The 23,066-nt window shown below is 40.3% G+C and overlaps 1 protein-coding gene across 1 annotated transcript; it reads right to left on the minus strand.

Annotated features, from left to right (window-relative positions):
* Positions 1-5,085: 5,085 nt before the first annotated feature.
* Positions 5,086-16,557, minus strand: TMEM42 (transmembrane protein 42). Its single transcript, XM_063304030.1, has 3 exons — positions 16,327-16,557; positions 8,966-9,112; positions 5,086-8,443 (listed from the first exon to the last, which is right to left on the minus strand). The coding sequence occupies exons 1-3, from the start codon at positions 16,483-16,485 to the stop codon at positions 8,297-8,299; spliced, it is 453 nt and encodes a 150-aa protein (XP_063160100.1). The 5' UTR covers positions 16,486-16,557; the 3' UTR covers positions 5,086-8,296.
* Positions 16,558-23,066: the final 6,509 nt, after the last annotated feature.

The following is a 23,066-nucleotide window of genomic DNA, read 5'->3' on the forward strand; positions in this document are numbered from 1 at the left end:
TTAAACAAATCTTGGGTATCTGAGTATACCACATCAGCTGTATTTCTGGTGGATCTTTTTGTGTATCCCAGAAACCATTTACCTGGCTGCCATCTCCTAATATTTACATATGTATGTATGCACATATGTTTGTATGTACCTATGTATGCATTTAATCAATTTGTATGGTTGTCCAATTCACAATGTAATGCTAGGCAGATAACATGGGATTAAAAATAAACAAAATGTAACAACAAATAAACAAAAATCAACCATATGCAAGGCCAACTGCAATAATCCTCTTAACCTTTATAGAACAGGTTCAGCTAATTCCTTCACCCAATGACTGGGGGGAAAGCCAGGTTTTCAATACCTTACAGAAGGCCAGAAGGGTCAGGATCATCTGAATCACAGGGGTATGCTCTTCCACAGGACAGGCACTGCAACAGAGAAGACATGCATTCTGGGTCCCATCAGTTGGCACTGTTTCACAGAAGGGACACGGAGCTGGATCTTGTGGAACAAGCAGAAATTATCAGAGATAAGACAGTCCTACAAATAACTTGGCCTCGTGCCATGAAGGGTTTTATAGGTAATAACTATCACCTTGAATTACACTCAGAATCCCACTGGGAACCAGTGCAGCTCACAGATGTTACATAGTGTGCGCATAACTGTCTGTGCTACTACATTCTGGACCAGTTGTAGCTTCCAAGTGGTATTCTAGTGCAGCCTTATATACAGCACATTGCAATAATTCTAGCAGGAGTTGTCTAAGGGCATAACTGAACACAAGCAAGGCCTCCCACTCCAGGAATGGGTGCAATTAGCGCACAAGATGGATTTGTACACAGGCTATCCTGACCTGATGACAGCTGCCACCTGCTTTTCAGGTAGGAACTGAGCATCCAAAAGGATCCCCAAATTGCACACTAACTCTATCTGGGGTAATGCTACCCTATTCAGAATTCCTGGATTGTAGGGTTCCTAAAACATAGACACTTGTCTTCCCCATCCAGATCCCTTCAGCGTTCAGCGTTCATTGGAAAGAAACTTGGTGATACCACTTGGTCAGCCAGAGGTGGAGGTATACAACTGAGTGTCGTCAACATATTGATACTTAACTCCATGTCTACAGATGACCTCAACCAGTAGCTTCGTGTAGAATGGAGAGAGCAGAACTCTGGGGAACCCCATAAAGCAGGTGCCTAGAAGCAGACCTCTCTTGTATATATTAGAACCAGCCCTAGAGGAAGGAGGTTCATGTTTGCAAATTCAAACAATAAAACAAACCAAAATCAAATCCTATTGGGTCGGTGTCACTGAGGGGATATCATCGTTCCTAAAAACCTTTGTTCTCAAACCAGTGCTCCTATCATTTATTAGAATTTATTCTATCACAAAACGATTCATAAAATGTTGCTTTTAAAATACCCATCATCTATCCACAAAAATACTGATGTTTTCAAAAAAGGAAAGATGGCACAAATGGCATAAGGACAACTTTTCAGGACAGTTTACAAGCTTCAGTCAGAGATGGAGAAATCTCCAACAGCAATGGCTCTGAGAGGTATTATTAGTCAGATGTGTTGTCATGGGATTAGCACAAAAGGTCCTTCAATGATTTTCCAATTTGCTGAGACATTTAAAAGATCAGTAACAGATGGATTATCAAAGGGAATTGCATTTATTTTTATACTGAAACTGATTTTCTAGATTGAATGTTTTTTTAAGTGTGAACATCTTCACATGTTATAAAAATAGGAAAAAAATTTAAACTTTTATGGCTGGGTTTACACATTGTTCTAACTGAACACATAGCTTTGGCTTTGAATAAAAACAGGCCATTAGGAATTTTTCTGTTAAGCATTCCCATGTTGCATTAATCCATAGCTGGTTGAATATATTACAATGACAGCATTCACAAAGCATGCCTAACCATTAGTGTCATCACTTTGTATTTTTGTTGATGTAAATCTTTTTAAAATTTCATATTTCATATTATGTTTTGGATACATTACCAACCCTAACGATATACAATATAGATGTATTTTGTTAAAAGTGGCATTTTTATGGAGCAAAAGGTGCAAGCAAAAATGTCTGAGTGGATTTGAACAACATGGGAAAAAGAAAGAAACAACATGGAATCAGTCCGGGTTCTCTCTCCTCTTCAAAGTCTGCTAAACAACTAAAGATAGAAGACCTTTTTACAAGAAAGGAAACTAAATAAAGCAAATCTTCTTCCCACTTCCAACAGATTTGCAGCCCTTGAATCACTTGAACGGGTCTTTCAAACAGAACTGGAAAAACAACAGTTGTTAGATCTCTCACTATCTGTCAGAGAAGAGCTACAGTAAATGAAAATGTGGATTCCCTTCGGTCTCTCATTATACATCTCCAGTTCAACTTGCTAGCTCACCTAATAACTTCAAGGGAAATAAAAAATAAGTTTAAAAATAAGATACCAAATCAGTATTTGGAGACAGTCCCATGGGAAAATACAACAGTTTATGGCAAAGCAATGTCTTCTTACAGCACAAACTGTTATGTCATTATTTGAGCAGCTGTCAGCTATAAAATATTATTTAGATTTGCTGAAAAAAGACTTTGAGGCTTTTGTTCAAAAATACACAGCTGGACCTGCCACCTCCCCTAAAGCTAATGCAGAAGCTCCAGCAAAGCAAGACATTCCTGGCATGCTCTCTCATAAAGGGCAAGTCATTAAAGTAAAGCAAACTGTCAAAAGTGTGCAACGGCCAAATGACTGTACTAATAAATCCCTACTCTCTGATAAGGTAAAGAATGGTGGTCTTACACAGACTAACCCCTCTTTGGATACAAAAGAGGAAACTCCCCACAAGCAAAACCGTTTACTTCAGACACAGAAGATTGGTCTCTGCATCTCTCTGAATAGTCCCAATACTGGACGTTGGGATTCTAGGAGAGCAATTAAAACCTCTTTAGGGCAACTTCTGCACCGTCAATACAGACAGATAGATCTATCTGCTATTGAATGGCTTCCTACTGTTCAAAACTGAAAACATATTTTGTTATCTTTTAATCAGTCTACTATTCCACTAATGCTATTTAAGGTGAGACCATACTTAGCATCATTTAAAATATTCCCCATCAGTTTTTCACGATGTAAAAGTTAATTCTTTATCCAACTTTGTCTCATCTAGACTTCATACCCATTCCTAAACTATAACAGAGGTTAGCAAGCCCTCCTTCCCCCGACATACGACCTTGAAAAAAGCAAGGCAGTGGGAGTCAGCCATTCATACTAAATGAAGATGTGTCAGATCCAGCTGAAGCCAGCCTTATCAGTGCTTTTGGTTCTCTGCCTAAGAATGAACAAGATAATATAATACATTAAGCTGGAAAATCTTAAGAAAACCTTACTGGTCACTACTGCTACAGCAGAACCACTTATTGATCTTGTGTCTCCAAATACTGACACAAATTGCCATTATTTGGTGGACATTATTTGGTGGACAATGACATGGATGGAAATTGCCACCCAAATAATAATTGTTCCAGCCTGTATGGGACGAATGGGGAGCCTGCTGGAGAGTGCCAGACCTTGTTAACTATTGAGGAGGAAGTATTTTTCAGACCACAGACAGATGCTGAACAATGCTCTTTGGATCTGAGACCTTTTCCATATGATGGCCTTTTATTACACCCCTTGGAGACTACTAGTCTTCTTCCCCCAAATTTAGATCTGGATACTGTTCCTGGAAGTTCTAAAATCATCCAACTGGAAGCTACCCCCCAACCTCAGGTGATGTTACAACAGGCAACACTAGATGAAACTCTGACTCTGGCCCCATTCCAGAAGAAAGACTCTGCATGTGCAGCTAATTCACTAATACCCTTAGACTCTGAATGACTCTTTCCTACAGAAGGGGGCATCTCTATCCTCTCCTAGAATGTTGCAGGCTGGAGAGCAAAGATGTCCGAAGTTTCATTTATGGAATATATTTCTTCCTTTGATATTCTTTTGTTTCAAGAAACATGGGCTACGGAGGATCTGTTAATACCTGGATATGTTCCCTTTACTTTGAATGCAGTACCCAGTACAAAAAAGGGCAGACCATCAGATGGCCTGAGTTCTATGGTTTCTGTTAAACTTAATGTCCCAGTATTTATGCTGGAGTCTTGCTTGCTCTAGCTCTCCTATTCAGATTTAAACTTTACTCTGTATTAGTTGTTAATGTGTATCTTCCCCCACTTCATGGGCATAGGGAAATAAATAATTTGTGGGATCAGTTTGATACCTACATAAATTTGCTATCATATCAGTACCCAGACTCTACCATAATAATAGCTGACTTTAACGCATGTATTGGCCAATCTAATGCTTTTCTGCAAACTCATTTTAACTGCTCAATGCCCCCTAAAACTGACGTGGGCTACTTATCAGCCAGACAATCTAAAGCCCAGCACTATAATAATGCAGGATTTTGTTTGGCTCAATTCGTGGACAGTTTAGATCTAGTTTTACTTAATAGCACTGTCAGGGACGACAAAATGGGAGTTCACATTCTGGCACCCCAATGGGGCCAGTGTGGTTTATGATATTATGATTTCCTGGAACATTGTATATCATATAGCTTACTTGTATATTGGAACTCGCCCTGATAGTGACCACTTTCCTTTAATTTGTCTTTTTGATTCTAAAACAAACCTCGAATCATTAGAAGTGGCCAATGCCCCATTGACAGTACAATGAAGGGGCAAGTACAAAATAAATGGCTTTATTATCTGGCTAAAATTACATCTGGGCTTTTGACCTCAGAGCCCTTGCTTCAAATGCATACCCAGATTTGCTCAGCTGATTCATATGAACAAGTAATGTCACTGTATCAATCAATCATTGTTAATCTTCAACCCCCCCCCGACAAGATTTACAATAGCTAATCGTATTTATGCACAAAGATGATCTAAATCTTGATATGATAAGGACTGCATTTAAGCTAAAAAGGCTCTTTTAAATGCAATAACTTCCTTTCACCAGGAAAATTCTTAGAATGCTTCTGAATTACTTAAGATTCATAAAAAAAAATTGTAACGATCTCTTGAAGATAAAGAAATGGCAGGCTGTAAGAGAGAATTGGCAGAGTTTAATTTTAGCAGCAAAGCTCAAGAATTCTACTTGGTTCTGGCATTTAATAAATCAGTCCCTTACAGATTACAGTTTTGGCCCTATTACACAAATATCTACAGATAAATGGGACGATCATTTCTATAACAGCTTTAAAATGGAATCTGCGGTAATCTCAGATGTGATTCCCTCTTGTAACAACCTCCCGGACTGGCCTGCAGTATCCATAGCTGAAGTTAAAGATCTTACTGCCCAATTAAAACCAGGTAAAGCATCTGGAGGTGATTTTATTCCCCCAGAATAAGGGAAAATAAAGACTGGTGGGCCCCAATTTTGGCCACCTTATTCACACACATCAATAATACAGGACAATTTCCATCTGACTGGAATCAGGATATTGTTGTACCAATATACAAGAATAAAGGAAATAGACTCGACCCTACAAATTATAGGCCTATTAGTTTATTAAACACAATAAATAAATGTTATGCCAGATTTTTACATTTAAAGTTAGTGGATTGGGTACAAAATGAAAATATTATTGCTGAAGAACAGGCTGGATTTAGAGAGGAACATTCAACACTAGATCATTGTTTGGTTCTTCACCATTTGGCAGAAAAATATTCTATCCCCCTTGTGGTTCCCTTTTTGCAAGCTTCGTTGTAAGGATTGCCTATTCTAAAACATCATCAGACTCATGAGCAGGATCACAAAGATATCTGATTTATTAAAGAATAGTGTGCAGGATCACAAAGAAAGCTGAGAATGGAAAAAGCGTGCCAAATGCAAACTAAAAACCCTCGGTACAAATGAGATCCCTCTCCCTGTAGAATCTTCCCAGGCTCACAATCCCAGGTGCTCCTAACGGCTTCTGATGGTCCGTGGGAAAAGTCCTTGAGCAGAGCACATAACCCAAACACATTCCATTGTAATGAGCACAGATACAGAGCTTGGCACAAGGTTTCACAGCAGCTCCCTCCCAAACAGAAATGCGCGTCAGCGCCATGGCATGTGAAACGTTACGATGTACAGTGCACATTGAAACAGTGAACATGACATTCGTTGATTTTAAGTCAGCTTTTGATGTAATACCAAGGCAGAGATTGTGGGATAGTCTGAGACATTCCACAATTGACAAAAGACTGCTTGCACTTATTCAGTCACTTTATTCAAACACCTCCCTGAAAATTAGATGTACCCCTTGGGGACATTTATCTAAAGCAATCCCAACTTATAGAGGTGTAAGACAAGGTTGCATATTAGCTCCATTACTTTTCAATTTGTATCTAAACCCAATAATTCAAGAGCTTGCTGTTTCAGCCCATCATCCACCTATTTTGGCTGATCATGCAATTCCAGCACTACTATATGCCAATGATATAGTCATTATGTCTACTTCACAGGTGGGAATGAGAAAAGCACTTAGGGCACTAGCTTTATTTTGCACAGACCAAGAACTATCAATAAATTATCAGAAAACTGAAGTCTTAGTATTTGCCCGACACTGCCATAAAATTCGCAAATGGCAAACAAATGGGACTCCAACTGAACAGATGCGGACCTATGAATAACTTGGAGTGCAGTTCCATGCTTCCTTATATCCTGCAATGCTCATTTTTTTTACCAGGCAAGTGTTGCACAGCATACCTCATCAGCAAGATTCTACCATTCAAAAGGAGCCCATTATATCCCTGCAGCTTGTAAGGTCTTTCAAGCTAGGGTAGTTTCTCAGCTTCTCTATGGCTCCCAAATTTGCTCCCTTGCAAAGCTTAGTATTACTGAAACCATTCAAAAGAAATTTATTACAGCCATATTGATGGTACCAAAAAGTATCAAAAATGCCATCCTACTGGAAGAAATAGGTATAATTTCACTGGGAGCATGGTTTCTTCTTACCTTTTGGCTAAAGTTAATTCTTTTTCCTATAGGTTTAACCCCATTGGTATTTAGAGATTGTTTTAAATCACCATGGCTAAAAAAAGCCTTAGATAAAATTCAATTGCTGGGCTTCTGTATGGAAAGTCTGTGCTCCTTAGGATTTGATAATGCTAGAACTGCCCTTAAACAATAAATCTGGGATATACTGATCTCCAAACAAATTTAAGTAAAGTGCTATACCCCAGTATTTGTCATTTTCTTCCATTCGTTCCAGCCTATTTATCAACCATTACAATTTTGAAATTTCGCAAGGCTTTCACCTTAGCCAGGCTAGACACACTGCCCTCAGCAGTCCTTTTTGGACCTTCTAAGGGTACCCCTAAGAACCTTTGGTTATGTCCATGTGGTGATGGCTCAATAGAAAACCTAAGCCATATGTTACTATACTGTTCCCTATAAGGGACTCTAGACAGACCCCTGTATATCCAATTTTGAAATTTCCAGGGAGGGTGATTTCTATTTAATGCTACTTCTTTCAGACAAGGACTCAAAAATATCCTCCCAAGTTGCCCAGTTTTGTCCTACCATCTGCACAATATGCCATTACTTAGGTTTAGAATTTCTTAAAATAGTATTTTATTTTGATTTATTTTAGTATTTATTCTTAATTTTAGATTCTATTATTGTTTTTCTCTTATATATATTACTATTATTACTAGATATCTTGATTGTATCTGGCTTTGTGTGAAAGGTGGAAGGTCCCCTGTGCAAGCACCGAGTCATGTTTGATCCTATGGGGGGATACTGCTTTCACGACACTTTCTTGGCAGACTATAGCGGGGTGGTTTGCCATTGCCTTCCCCAGTCGTCACCTTCCCCAGCAAGCTGGGTACTCATTTTACCAACCTCGGAAGGATGGAAGGCTGAGTCAACCTGAGCCGGCTACCCAAGAGAGAATCCAGCTTCCGCTGGGATTGAACTTGGGTCATGGGGAGAGTTTCAGTTGCAATACTGCCACCTACCACTCTGCGCCACACGAGGCTGCGTATCTGGCTTTAGGGCTATAATAAACTTGACTTGATTTGGTCATGGTAAATTGTGTGGTAACTATTCACTAAATATCCTCAGGTGTCAAGAGGCTGTCCTCTTTTCCAAAATTCTATTTATGGTCCTGTGTGCTGGAGTTCAGTGTAACCGAAGTATCTCGAATATCCAGCACAACAATATCTGCTATAAGGACATTCATGACAATACTGTATTTCCATCAAATGTGGAGTCCTGTTTTGTTTGTTTATTCCTTCCCTGTGTTATGAATTAAAAGCCTGTTGAATTCTATTTCTTTTTCTCCTTCACATAGACTTGCTGTTTTTGTAGAGATGGTGCGGTGTGAAGCAACAGAAGTCCAAGGAGGGAAATGGATATTCCGACCCACCATAACAGGGCATGCATTTCTCCAAACAACAACCTTCCAAAAAAGGCCTGCAAGACAAAGGAAAGAATAACCAATAGCAAAATTGTAGCCTAATCAATGTATAAATTCCTCAGCTGCCACAAACTGAAGATGCACAAGTCTATTTTAAAACACCTGCATATGCAGAAGCAATAGTATTTGGACATACAACAAAAGGACCTTTGTGTATAACATTCCAAGGCTATACAACAGTTTAGGATTTAAATATGCTGTTTGGAAAATAGCTAGGGACTGACAGAAGAAATCACACAATGCTACCAACTCCCACATGCTTGCTAAAACTTCGTTTGTGTGTTTATAGTACTGAGTGGGTATGCTAAATGTTCTATCACAAAAAGCTCTGACACCAAAATGAATTTTTCCAAATCTGGAACAGACACTTTGATTTCGGGTCACTTGAAAACCATTTCAAGAGTGGTACAGTTTTGGCAACACAGGACATTGTGATATTCTGCATTAAAAAAGGGGGTGCTCCACCTTTTTTGGGCTTTCATCAATCATGCGGGCTCTGTGATGTCACTTGTACTCACTGAAAAGATGAAGTTGGATGCTGTTGATGTCACAGTTACTGTAGCTGAGGAGGAGGAATACCTTAAAGCTTTAGCAAAGAACGTCCACATTATGGCATTGCACACAAACACTAGACCACCACAAGTTACTCGAAGTATCATGGGTACCTGCAGAACAAATGGGGACAGATATTTTAAGTGTGACCTTTTCTACATATTTTACAAACATTCCATTCAAAGCAGGAAACAGCAGATATGCAACCTAGGTGGAACTCAGCTCTGAACATTACATTGTTAAATATCCTTTTTAAAAGAAAGAGAGAAGAATATTGTTGCAGGGGCAGTCTTATAAAATGCACTGGTCATGACTCAGATTTGCTTTGCAAATGGCATACCAAAGCTCCATTCTTCATCTTGTATTTAGTTCTGAAGATTAGTTTAAAAGGAACAATCACTTTAAATTGCACAAACTTGTGCCAAAATTCCCCACTGAAATGGAAATCGTATCTCCCTCTCTATATTTTGATAATTATCACTGTAAGCATAGCACTAATGCTGGAGCTATTGAGATAGAAATATCCTTTCAGTACATCAACTTCATCAAGGTCATACATTCCAGATGTCCACATCTGTAAGACACCAGGTTGGGAAAAGCTAGTTGAGGTGTCCAAATAGCTGGGCCAGTTAAGGAGAAACGAATCATACAACTAAGCATCAGGTGGAGCAGGAAGAAATTAGTCAAATTAATCTGGATAAGTACACTGCAAAGAAAAATAATTCATGCATTCTCATTTTTCTGACATCAACATACACTGGGACAAAACTATTTTTAAGAAATAAAGGAAATAAAGCTGCTTACGTAATCATCTCTGTATTTTCTCAACAAGATCTAAAGCCGGTTCTGGCTGAAATATAAGTTCCCTCAGTCATAATGAAAAGCGGAGGCAGAGAGAGGAGTGTGATAACCCTAGCCTCTTGGGTTATCCATGGAGGCTCTGTATCTAATTAAGCACCTGATCTTCCAGAGTCTTCAAGCACACAGTACCTACATGCATGGAGAAACCCTCCATTATCTCTACTACAGAAAGTTGCACCCTACATTCAAGATTGGTTTACTACAGCCACTCCTCATAATAACTGAAGGACCTGATTCTGGTCCAAAAGCAGCTGACCCAAACTTGTCAGAGCAAAATGCTAGTTAGAGAGCAAGCTTTCCCAACCTGATGCCCCTTGATTGTTGAGATACAGCATCCATCTAAGTCAGCCATTGGCCATATTGGTTTGGAGTGAAGGGAGTTGCAGGAAAGCATGAGACTGGGGAAAGCTGTTCCAGAACATTTCCTGACAAGGCTTTGGAGGACTCAAGTCATTTGTTATCAGGAAATTATGAAACAATTTGGTTGTCCCCAGGCCTTAGTGTTTCTCAGTTATCCAGTTTTCCCCAACTTAATATTTCTCAGTTATCTGTAGGGAACACTTCTTCAAATAATTTCTGGATGATAAATTCTGCCCCAGACGTGATGACACAGCTAGCTCAAAGCCGAAAGGATTGCTAGCAGCCGACGGTGCTGGTGGTGAACGGTGAATCCGATGTTCTAAGGATCAACACACCATTGGAACCTGGAATGTAAGATCTATGAGCCAGGGCAAATTGGATATGGTTATTGGTGAGATGTCAAGGTTAAAGATAGACATTTTGGGCGTCAGTGAACTGAAATGGACTGGAATGGGCCACTTCACGTCAGATGACCACCAGATCTACTACTGTGGACAAGAGGACCACAGAAGAAATGGAGTAGCCTTCATAATTAATAGTAAAGTGGCTAAAGCAGTGCTTGGATACAATCCAAAAAACGATAGAATGATCTCAATTCGAATTCAGGGCAAGCCAGCTAACATCACAGTGATCCAAATATACACCCCAACCACAGATGCTGAAGAAGCTGAAGTAGAGCAGTTCTATGAGGATCTGCAGCACCTACTGGAACACACGCCTAAAAGAGACGTTATTTTTATCACAGGAGATTGGAATGCTAAGGTGGGCAGTCAAATGACACCTGGAATTACAGGTAAGTATGGCCTGGGAGAACAAAACAAAGCAGGACATAGGCTGATAGAATTTTGCCAAGACAATTCACTCTGCATAACTAGATGGACAACACTGAAATCAGATTGACTACATCCTTTGCAGCCAAAGGTGGCGGACATCTATACAGTCGGTAAAAACAAGACCTGGAGCTGACGAGTTCAGATCACGAACTTTTTCTTGCACAATTTAGGATCAGACTAAAGAGATTAGGGAAGACCCACAGATCAGCTAGATATGAGCTCACTAATATTCCTAAGGAATATGCAGTGGAAGTGAAGAATAGATTTAAGGGACTGGACTTAGTAGATAGGGTCCCGGAAGAACTATGGACAGAAGTTTGCAACATTGTTCAGCAGGCGGCAACAAAATACATCCCAAAGAAAGAGAAAACCAAGAAGGCAAAATGGCTGTCTGCTGAGACACTAGAAGTAGCCCAAGAAAGAAGGAAAGCAAAAGGCAACAGTGATAGGGGGAGATATGCCCAATTAAATGCAAAATTCCACAGGTTAGCCAGAAGAGATAAGGAATTATTTTTAAACAAGCAATGTGCAGAAGTGGAAGAAGACAATAGAATAGGAAGGACAAGACCTCTTCCAGAAAATTAGAAACATCGGAGGTAAATTCCAGGCCAAAATGGGTATGATCAAAAACAAAGATGGCAAGGACCTAACAGAAGAAGAAGAGATCAAGAAAAGGTGGCAAGAATATACGGAAGACCTGTATAGGAAGGATAACAATATCGGGGATAGCTTTGACGGTGTGGTCAGTGAGCTAGAGCCAGACATCCTGAAGAGTGAGGTTGAATGGGCCTTAAGAAGCATTGCTAATAACAAGGCAACAGGAGACGATGGCATCCCAGCTGAACTGTTCAAAATCTTGCAAGATGATGCTGTCAAGGTAATGCATGCTATATGCCAGCAAATTTGGAAAACACAAGAATGGCCATCAGACTGGAAAAAATCAACTTATATCCCCAAACCAAAAAAGGGGAACACTAAAGAATGTTCAAACTATCGAACAGTGGCACTCATCTCACATGCCAGTAAGGTAATGCTCAAGATCCTGCAAGGTAGACTTCAGCAATTCATGGAGCGAGAATTGCCAGATGTACAAGCTGGGTTTAGAAAAGGCAGAGGAACTAGGGACCAAATTGCCAATATCCGCTGGATAACGGAAAAAGCCAGGGAGTTTCAGAAAAAACATCTATTTCTGTTTTATGGACTATTCTAAAGCCTTTGACTGTGTGGACCAGAACAAATTGTGGCAAGTTCTTAGCGGTATGGGGATAGCAAGTCATCTTGTATGCCTCCTGAAGGATCTGTATAACGACCAAGTAGCAACAGTAAGAACAGACCACGAAACAACGGACTGGTTTAAGATTGGGAAAGGAGTACAGCAGGGCTGTATAGTCTCACCCTACTTATTCAACTTGTATGCAGAACACATCATGTGACGTGCTGGGCTTGAGGAATCCAAGGCTGGAGTTAAAATCGCTGGAAGAAACATTAACAATCTCAGATATGCAGATGATACCACTTTGATGGCTGAAAGCGAAGAGGAACTGAGGAGCCTTATGATGAAGGTGAAAGAAGAAAGTGTAAAAGCTGGCTTGCAGCTAAACCTCAAAAAAACCAAGATTATGGCAACCAGCCTGATTGATAACTGGCAAATAGAGGGAGAAAATATAGAAGCAGTGAAAGACTTTGTATTTCTAGGTGCAAAGATTACTGCAGATGCTGACTGCAGTCAGGAAATCAGAAGACGCTTAATCCTTGGGAGAAGACCAATGACAAATCTTGATAAAATAGTTAAGAGCAGAGACATCACACTGACAACAAAGGTCCGCATAGTTAAAGCAATGGTGTTCCCCGTAGTAACATATGGCTGCGAGAGCTGGACCATAAGGAAGGCTGAGAGAAGGAAGATCGATGCTTTTGAACTGTGGTGTTGGAGGAAAATTCTGAGAGTGCCTTGGACTGCAAGAAGATCAAACCAGTCCATCCTCCAGGAAATAAAGCCAGACTGCTCACTTGAGGGAATGATATTAAAGGCAAAACGGAAATACGTTGGCCACGTAATGAGCAGACAGGACACCCTGGAGAAGATGCTGATGCTAGGGAGAGTGGAAGGAAAAAGGAAGAGGGGCCGACCAAGGGCAAGATGGATAGATGATATTCTAGAGGTGATGGATTCATCCCTGAGGGTGCTGGGGGTGTTGATGACCGACAGGAAGGTCTGGCGTGGGCTGGTCCATGAAGTCACAAAGAGTCAGAAGTGACTAAATGAATAAACAGCAACAATCAGATAATAACTGCATTTACCAAGTATTACTTCCTTATTAGCATACTCATTCCTCATTTCAATTTACACACAGAAACATATGTAACAGAAATGAGGCAAACTGTTATAAAAATATTCATACAGGGGCCATTATATACATACAAAGCTCTCAAACTTGTCCTGTAATATATTGGTCTTTCATGCAATTATTTGTCATCAGAACTGAATTTTTAATACAGAGGCAGGGAGATTTTGGAAAAGAAATTCTGCAGTCAGACTGTGAAAATCTCACTGCCCAAGCAAGTCATGTGCTAAGATTGTGCAAGAGTGTATTTCACCACATCTACAGCTGGAGCAAAGCTCATACATGTTGATTCATTAGGTTGTTTCCCCAAACACACACATCTTTTTCTCCAACATCTTCACGAATCTGCTGAATTACTCTGAGCAATAGAATAAAATGACCTGGTTCTATACTATCTTCAGAGCATTATTTTCATCTGCAAGAAGGAAAACAGTATGGAAAGGCTGGTTTTATAGGGGAAAGCCCTCAATGAGAAAAGGATTACATAGCTGATTTCTGAACCCTGCAGCTCCTCATAATTTCTTTGCTTAAAAAAAGGAGGACCGGATTTGCACACCACACTAAAACCACAGTATGTTCAATTTTGATTTAGTACACTATGTGAACTTACCAATGTGGTTTCTAAATCATTGTTCACAACTTGTTCAACAATCATGTTTAAAAGTAATAGTGGCTTAGTATAACTAGCCCAATGTTATACATATCACACGTCACATCAAGACTGATTTGTCCATGTATTAACTTGCCAGAATGGAAGCCACATTCCCTGTTTGATCCTTACACTAAACCATGGGTGCCCATTTTTTTTTCAGACCAAAGTCTGCACTTGGCCCTTGAGTGGTGTCCCAAAAAATGTGCAGGATCAGCATCAAAAATGGATGGGAGCAGGAGAGAAGCCACAATAATACATTTGACTAAATTCAATTACAGTAAATCAAGATTACTCTCAAGGTATTTAATAACTGCCCACTTCTGTTACATTAATTTTTTTCAGTTTGGTTCACAACCTTTGGAGAGCCTTTGGTCCCCAAATCAATCAAAAATTCCTAAGATTTCAATCCAGCCATCACAAATAAAAATACTAGGTAAGCTGTCTTCAAAATTTGACACCCATAAAGTTAAGAGGAATGTTTAATTTTTAGGAATATTATTTTAATTTCAAGCTGTTTAGGTACCATAAGATGATGTAAAAGATTTCTGGGACATTGCAAGCATTAATTACTGATCCCTGATTATAGCATCAGCCTATAAACGAATTGCCCTTTTGTTTCCTTCACAGTTAATCAGAGTACATTAGTGTGCATGTATGTGTGCACGCATGTGCATGCTCCTTTGAGTCAGTGCTGACTCCTGGCAACTGCCTGGACAAGATCCTGCAGTTTTCTTGGCAAGTTTTTCAGAAGTGGTTTGCCATTGCCTCCTTCCTAGGGCTGAGAGAGAGTGATTGGCCCAAAGTCACCCAACTGGTTTTGTGCCTGACTAGAACTCATGGGTCTTTCAGTTTCTAGCCTGGTGCCTTAACCACTATACCAAACTGGCTCACATTATCCTTAGTTGGGAGAAAAGTGGTTTAATAATCAGTTCCAATGAAAAACACATCCTGGGTAGGTTAACTTCATCAAGTCTGAATCTTTTGCCAGTTATTGCCACAATATCTGACAATCCTATTCACAAAAATCACATCATTCACACACACACAGATGAAAAAAGGTAAGTTCTGTATCACAATCATTGTCAAGAAAGGGTTCCAGAATTTCCAGAAGGCAGCTGTAATCTAAATGCAGTGTGAGTTTAGCACAGCAAGGCTTCCTTCTGAGGACAGATGCAGAGAACTGTACAGTACTACAGAAGGCACATGAAGACCTTTCTGCCTTCTTTACAGTCTTTTTATTTACATTTGTTTTCTACAAGCAAGAGATGGAAAACAGGTAGCCCTCCAGTTGTTCCTGGCCTACAACTTCCAGAAGCCCCAGCAACATGACCGAGGCTTCTGGAAGTTGTAGGCCAGGAACTGGAGGGCCAAAGTAATAGTAGATGTCCACAGGCTGGGGCCAAAGTAATAGTAGAAGTCCACAGATTCCCCAACCCTGTATAAAATTTGTGCACCCTTGCCTCTCAATCTTAATTTTGGAGGTACTTTGCAACAATAAGCATATTGTTTTTCCTGCGACGGCTAATCCTGTTTATGCTTCTGAAGCCAGCAAAATGGGGGAACTCTGTATTTGCAGGTTATATCAAGCAAGGATGTCACTTAGTGGCATCTTTAAGATAAACTGACGTAAGTTGAAATCTTATCTAAAATCATTAACACTGAAATTGAAGGGACTTTTGAATTGAGGATTTACAGAACCCAGGTATTGAGGATTTACAGAACCCAGGAATTGAGGATTTACAGAACCCAGGTACAGAACCCAATTCAAATTGATCCTCAGCCATGGAAACTCACTGGGTGACTTTGGAATAGGCATTCTCTCTCAACCCAACCATCCTTACAAAGGTCGTGAAGAAAAATGGGAGCGGGAGCCCGATGTAGGCAGCCTTGTGCTCCCCTAGGAAAGATGAGATATAACAATGTTGTATTTCATGTTTCTCTAGAGCTCCTCCACAAACAATGAAGCTGCGATGTTGCAGCAACATAAGCTTTTGCAGATCAGGCTCCAAACTTCCTCCAGGGCCAAAGTAGGGGCTATTTCCCCTCCTGTAAAGCACAGTAATTCGAGGTGAGGGGGCAACCTGCTGACCTGTCCTTGCTTCGGATCCCCTAATGCGGGCTACATTGATTAGACTCCCGAGCTTCTCTAATGCGTGCCTGCATGTCTTCCTTTTACTGGCCGCTCGGCTGCTCCCCAGGGTGGAGGGTTGGCTGGCCCGCGGCAGCAAGGCAGCCTCGCGCCAGCCGCCTCTTCCCCAGCAGAGGCCGCCTCTTACCCAGGCGCAGGCTTCCACGGCGGCCTCCTCTCCCCCGAGGACAGCGTCGCAGGCGGCCCGTAAATAATCAGCGCCCAAGGCCAGCTTGGCTGAGCAGGCTGCCAGCGCCCCCAGCAGGCCAGCGCCTGCGGCGTACGCAGCCCCCAAAGCCGGCGGCATAGCCCCACCGCTCCGCTTTTGGGAGCCTTTAGAAAAGACAGGGCTCGCGCGGCCCCAGCGGAGCGTTCGACTGAGGAATTGTCACCTGACAATCTGACTCCGCCCTGGTGTTATCCTCCAAACAAAGTAGCCCGCCAATGGCTTCCTGTGCTTCCCTGAGGTTATCGTATTGTACGCCGCCTCAGATAACTGCAGAGTAGCCTATTTTATTTTAAACGTCAGAATGAACGTTTATGAAACCTGTGAGCTAAAGTTGGCCTTGAAGTTGTGCTGTAACACTGTTCTCTTGCAAGGATGCTATGGGTGGGAATAAAGTGAGGGGAGATACACCCCTGTTCCGCTGCTTTGAAACTCTAGAGAAAATTTGGGTTTGAACGCACGAACAAAACGCTGCCACGAAGAGTAATACATGTACTTAAGGAAGCCCTTCCTACCCAACGATAAAACCCAGGAAAGAGGCTTTCCTCTCAAGGATTGTTGGAAGTTTCCGATAATATTTCACATCTTGTTTTATTACTCCATTAGTATCAGTCTGAAGACAAAATGATAGTGGCTTAGTTGATTATAAGGAAATACTTTTAATACCATAATGCATTATATGCCAGGAAATCATGGAAAGTAAAGATTTTTCTCACATGTTATGGATCTAGAGTGAAGCAGCATCACAGTATGGAAAAGGATGGTACTCCACCTTGGCACCTCCAATTGTTGCCTATAACCTCAAGCATTCCGATTTGCGTGGAGCTGATAAGAACTTGGTCCCTGAATTTGGGAGAGAGACTAACTTTGCAGCTTTTTCACCCCTCCAGATCACATGAATCAAAAATACTTCAGGCAAAGCAAAGAGCATTTATTAAAGGGGTCAAACCTTTTTATAGAGTACAGAAACGAATGATAGACATTTGGTAAATATGTCAGACAGCAACTAATCAAACAATAACAGGCATTAATTACATGTGAGAATTAAACAGTAGAAAATATTGATTACAGATAACTTTCCACAAGTGGCAAGCCTCTGGGTTACATCACTCCCTTTCCCAGCTGGGCTCGTATCTTTCTTAAAACTTGCAAGTGTATTCAAGGATCCTTGAAGGTGCACGAAGTGCTTTGCAAAGTGCAGCAACTCTACTCTGGGACACCTCTTCAGAGTTGCATCAAATGTATGGTTTGCTGAAGTCTTGATTGACGCAAAACTTTCCATTAAGGATTTTCACTCACTGCTGAATTGATACGCCATCCACCCATCCTTGAGAAAACTATCCCAGTATGAAATTGGATATGGTCTCTAATATGGAGCCGTATCCTGCCCCTGTTGCCAAATAGATTGGATGACAAAGCCTAACAGATTTTACACATCTTGAGAATGCCCTTGGACAGTGTTCAGAAGACTTTAATACTGGTACAGCTAAAGATGACTTAAGGTTGTGTCGCTCACGTCACAGGAACAAGATGAAAGCAAGATCACGGGGACATAGAAAAAAGCAGTTTATAACTTTTCTTCAACACAAATACAAGGAATGTCCAGAGACTCAGGATGCATCAGAGCAGGGCTGGACCTGGCCTGCTGAATTAGGCCTGAAAATAGACTAAAAACCTGCATAGTTGATGATGAAGTGGCATATATGATTGTCCAGGCTTATTTAATAAATGCTCATTTCTTGAAATGGTTGATTCTGGACTCTTCAAAAATAAGCTCACCTACATTGCATCAGAATAATCCAAGGAGATTATTTGGCTGTAGCTGAATTTACTGTACTACTAATAAAAGCAAGGCTATTTTTGTCTGGATAGGGTTATAGGTGGCTTATCAGCCTAAACTAATAAAAGTATTCTGACCGACAGAAGCTACATCTGTCTATGGTAAGAAGACTAGATCGTTAAGTATCTCCATACTGCAAATGGGCTATAGATAAGATGTATTTTATAAACCTCTTAGGTGTAAACTTTTGCAACGATTCTCTTGAACATTCACATTCTGATTACCACAGACCAATACAGTTTGAGGGGAGGCCAGGGCCCATGTGGATACTTCTTTAGGTACTCACCAGTTTCCTGTCCCACCTACATTTTTATATTAAGAAAAGTAACCTATGTTATTATTTTTTCAAAGGAAGCAATGCAAACATAGAGTACCCACCTTTGTAGAAAAAGGGAAGTGTAACCAGGGGGAAGTGTGGGGAGCATCCTGCAAGGAAGAGCTGTTTACATAGCATTGTGGTTTATCAGTGCTTTGTAACTGGTGATCCTGCCCAGATACTCAGCCATTTTGTGAATGGATAACCACCCCCAGCAGCCATCGCACAAGAGCATGCCTATCCCTATTGTAATCTCAACATTCCAAATCTACTAGGCAGCCAAAAGGATTAGGAATCCTTGACTCCAAGATAATGCAATGCTGACATTTCAAAGATAACATCATTAACATGAGCCTAATGAGCCATGCATTTCTTGACCTTTTCAATTTCACATTTTTTATGGACACTGACATTTATTAGTACTTATCATTTCAAATTCCATGTGTTTTTTAAATCACATTATTTCTTAGATGTAACATAAAAGGAGAAGATAAGTAACTATGGAAGATTTATCCCCCTTCCACTTATTATTTAGTGCAGCATATAGTGCAGCACGTCTGATTTATAGTAAGTGTTCAATATCTGTAACTCTATTTCTTTCTTATTTTGTATCAAGCCTGAAATCTGATTCATTTATCATTCAGATAAATAAAGCTTTTCCTTGATATAATTTGTTGCATATTCTGACATGGTTAGTAATTAAATTATTTCATTTTGGGCTTGAGGGCTTAGCTTTATATTCTATCATAAAAAGATTTTATAAATGCTTCTTTACTGGAATACTGTATAGGGATTTATGAATCAGTCAATACCTTTTACTTGATAATATAGTTTGATGTAACATTTGCTATTTTCATTAAGGATTAGAGAAAGATAGTAGAACATAGAAACTAGGAATATTCTTTATATTCATTGTTATGAAAGACAAGTGTACAATACAGTTTTATAAAATAAGAATGTACTTCTTGAGAATTCCATGGTGGGAATATTCTAGATTCTTGAAAAAAAAGGAAGCTGATCTGTTAGTTGGTTAAAAATGCATCAGCCTTCATACAAATAAAAAAAATCACAACCTGCATATATGAAAATGTGAATAATTTATTGTTTCTGCTATGCAAAAGGATACAAAAGCTGGTACTTTAATAGATTGTTTTCTGACATGTCAGTTCCACCTGCTCTTTGATTTGACTGCTGAGAATTCATCAGGCATTATCCATATTCTCCTTTCAAATGTGTAAGCTACAGAGCTAGGATGGAATCATGCAAAGAGAGAACCAAATGCATCTACATGTAGGCTTCCACAGCAGATTATGGAAGTAGGAAATGTTCATCTAAGCCAAAATGCAGCCTGCCTGCACCCCTTTGCTGGGGCCTTCAGGATTTCAAAGACAGTACTATCAAAACTCAGCAGCAAAATAAGGACTGTTAGTGCTGTTGCTTAAAGGCGGGATAGCTTATATAAATATAAAAGTGTTGATAGGTTTCTAAGGTGCCACAGGATTTATGAGTTTGTTTTAAACTATCTAAATACTATAGTTCCTGTTGCAACTATGATTAATCATTTTGTCTTCTTTTTCTTCCTCCCCACTCTCCCACTTTCCCATTATTCTCTCTTCTCCCTGAATTCACTGGAGAGAGAGAGAGAGAGAGAGAGAGAGAGAGAGAGGAGATATTGAGAGATTTACAGCGACATTAGAAAAATAAATATTATCACTCTTTTTCTTTTTTCTCCTGTTAGTTCAAATAACAGCAACCAGCAGTGGTGGTCCCAGTGGTTATCGGCACACTGGGTGCCATACCAAAATACCTTGGACGGCACTTAGAAAATCTGCGCATTGACAAAATTTCCATCTGTTGATTATAAAAGATCACACTGCTTAGATCCACACATATATGACACTGATACATTATGACATCATAGGCTCTTGGAAAAAACTTGATGCGAATGAAGGCCAACACCAGCTAAAGAACTGGCAGCTGTAATTTCACATTGTTGTGAATCATCATCATCATCGAAGCATTATAAGACACAAGTCCATCAAAGACGATTGCAGGTCATGTACATTGCCTGAGGCGTGTCTTACCTTAGTTTCAGTAATGGAGGGACTTCTGTGCATTTTCCAAGCTGGAATGGAGCCTGTCCTTTCAATTGCAGGCTATCTTTTAGCATTCCCAACAAAATGTTCTTCTCATAGGACATTAGCTACAAAGAGTTTTTGTGAGCAGGCACTTTGCCCACTACTGAAAATAATTAAACAAAAACAGCCATTTGTCTAGCTTATATTGCTTATGGCATTTTTATGTTATGTTTCAGCTGTTCACATTTATTAGGGACAAACCTGTTTTGTTACACTGGCTTTTTTTGGCCTTTTTGGTAGATGGCCCTTACAAAGCCTTGCCAAAGTTTTATCATCCCCTGTCTCCTGAGCTTCTAGAAGTTGAATGTGAGTGGTTCTAAAATATTTAATCTGTTGTGTATAAAGTCAAATGCATGTATGGATCAAGGCATTATGCAGTGTACAGCCTATCATTTCATATCCAGGTAGTCCTCGACTTATGACCATTTGAAGTTACGACAGGGCTGAACAAATGGTTACAACCGGTCCTTGGAGTTCTGGCAGTCCCAGCACCCCTGCGGTCACGTGATTGTGATCTGGACGCTTGGCAACCAGCTCGCACTTACGACCGGTTGGAACACCTGGCAATCACGTGATCGGCATTTACGACCTTTCCTGCCAGCTTCCCCAGAAAGCAGGGAAGGTTGTAAATTGCTCAGGTAAGTCTCCCTCACTGACACACCCTCCCTCAGCCCCTCTGTGCTATTGGCCACTTGAACCCCGAGTCTCGCCATGTCTCCCTTGCACTCTTGTGCACCCTTGCCACACCCCCGTGCACCCTCCCTGAGCCTTGCCATGCCTCCCCGACTCTCACCATGCACCCGTGCACCTCCCTGACCGCCACCATGCCTCCCTTGCACCCTCCCTGAGCCTTGTCACACCTTCCTTGCACCCTCGCACACCCCCTTGTGACCTTCCCCACCCGGCAGCAGTCACTTACCTGCCTGCCGGCCTGCTTGCAAGCCATCTGGGACTTGCAATGTCCTGCCGACTTCCTCACTGACTTGGCTGTGGGAAGCCAGCAGGAAGTTGCCTCGCCTAATGATCATGGGATTTGGTTAACGATGGCAACTGGGGCTGCAAGGATTGCTGTCCCTAAGCGATGCAGTTGTGCTTCACTACTGCATCGCTTAGTGCTGTAAATTCTGGTCCCAATTACCGTTGTAAGTCTCTACCTGTATAAGACTGGGTAGAGTACCATATAGGAAGGAGACTATAAAAATGTTTTACCTAATGAAATAAAGAAGGCAGCTGGATCAGAGAATGGGATATCTTAAGCATATCCTGATCTTCACTGTGAAATGCTGGGCATACACTCTTCACATTAAATATATTCACAATGTATTAAGACATTTGTTGAACAAGCCACAATTACTGGTTTCTATAACAAATTAAAACCAAACAGACCACATTATGGCTTAACATGTTAGGTGAACTCGGTCATCAAGTCTAACATAGAGGCCATACCACAGAAACACTGAATCATTATCTTGCCAACCAGGATAGGAGGTGCAATATACTGTAGATAGAAACTTGAAGGGCTTTAAAGTGGTTTTGGAGCTATAGAAGGATATTAACTGAAGTAAATTTTATAACTATTAATTCCTGATTCTCTCTGTTCTATAATGGAAGCAAACAAGAAAGAGCCTTTTGTGAATTTCGCAGAGTTCAGTAAGTCACATGCTACAAACAAAAATAAGCTTTAATACACCTGCCCTTTTAAAAAAAGGAAGACTCAATGAAACATTTTATATTTTAAAATATAAAAACGTTATATTTAAAAAGTAATCATGCCAAACATGAGGAAAAACCTTAAACTTAAAAATATACTCAAGAATGCATAAACATTTACATGGTTTGTGAACCAAACCCACCAACCAATCTACATACCTTCATTATTTCAGTCAAACTAAGAATAATGGAATAGAAAGCTAGCTGATAACAAAAGGATGTAAAATATTCACATTTTCTTGGGGAGTAATAATATCCCAGTGCGAAATATAAATTGATCAAGTTTCTAAAGTACTTGCTAAAGGGAAGGAATACTCTCGATGGCATAATAGTGAGAAAGACTATGAATTCAGCATCCCTTGGCTTAAGCTGGCAAATAGGGAAGCAGTTTTCATTGTGTAATTTAATAAGTGCTGATATGTAGCTGAGAATCTACCACAGGAATACTCTGGAGCTCTTTACTGAAACTACTTATCTAACAATATTTTTCCAGGTTAACTTTTCACATTGGACTAGTATCCACCAAAGTGCAATAAATGAGAGTAGCAATATGTAACTCTAATTGGATGACAGTTCTAGTATTTATTTTGAGTTGCTTTAGTTTCACAATTAAAGCAATCCACTAAAAATAAGCACTAATGCCAAGGGAAGAAAAATG

The sequence above is a fragment of the Candoia aspera genome, chromosome 4, assembly GCF_035149785.1.
Source record: "Candoia aspera isolate rCanAsp1 chromosome 4, rCanAsp1.hap2, whole genome shotgun sequence".
NCBI lineage: Eukaryota > Metazoa > Chordata > Lepidosauria > Squamata > Boidae > Candoia > Candoia aspera.

What these genes read in the sequence shown, in the direction of transcription:
- TMEM42 (XM_063304030.1), bottom strand. Translation starts at nt 16,485, where the DNA reads ATGCCGCCGGCTTTGGGGGCTGCGTACGCCGCAGGCGCTGGCCTGCTG. An exon ending in CCGTGGAAGCCTGCGCCTGG is followed by an intron (nt 9,113 to 16,326) that starts GTAAGAGGCGGC and finishes TTTGTTCTGCAG; the next exon opens with GTACCCATGATACTTCGAGT. An exon ending in CATCCAACTTCATCTTTTCA is followed by an intron (nt 8,444 to 8,965) that starts GTGAGTACAAGT and finishes TTTGTCTTGCAG; the next exon opens with GCCTTTTTTGGAAGGTTGTT.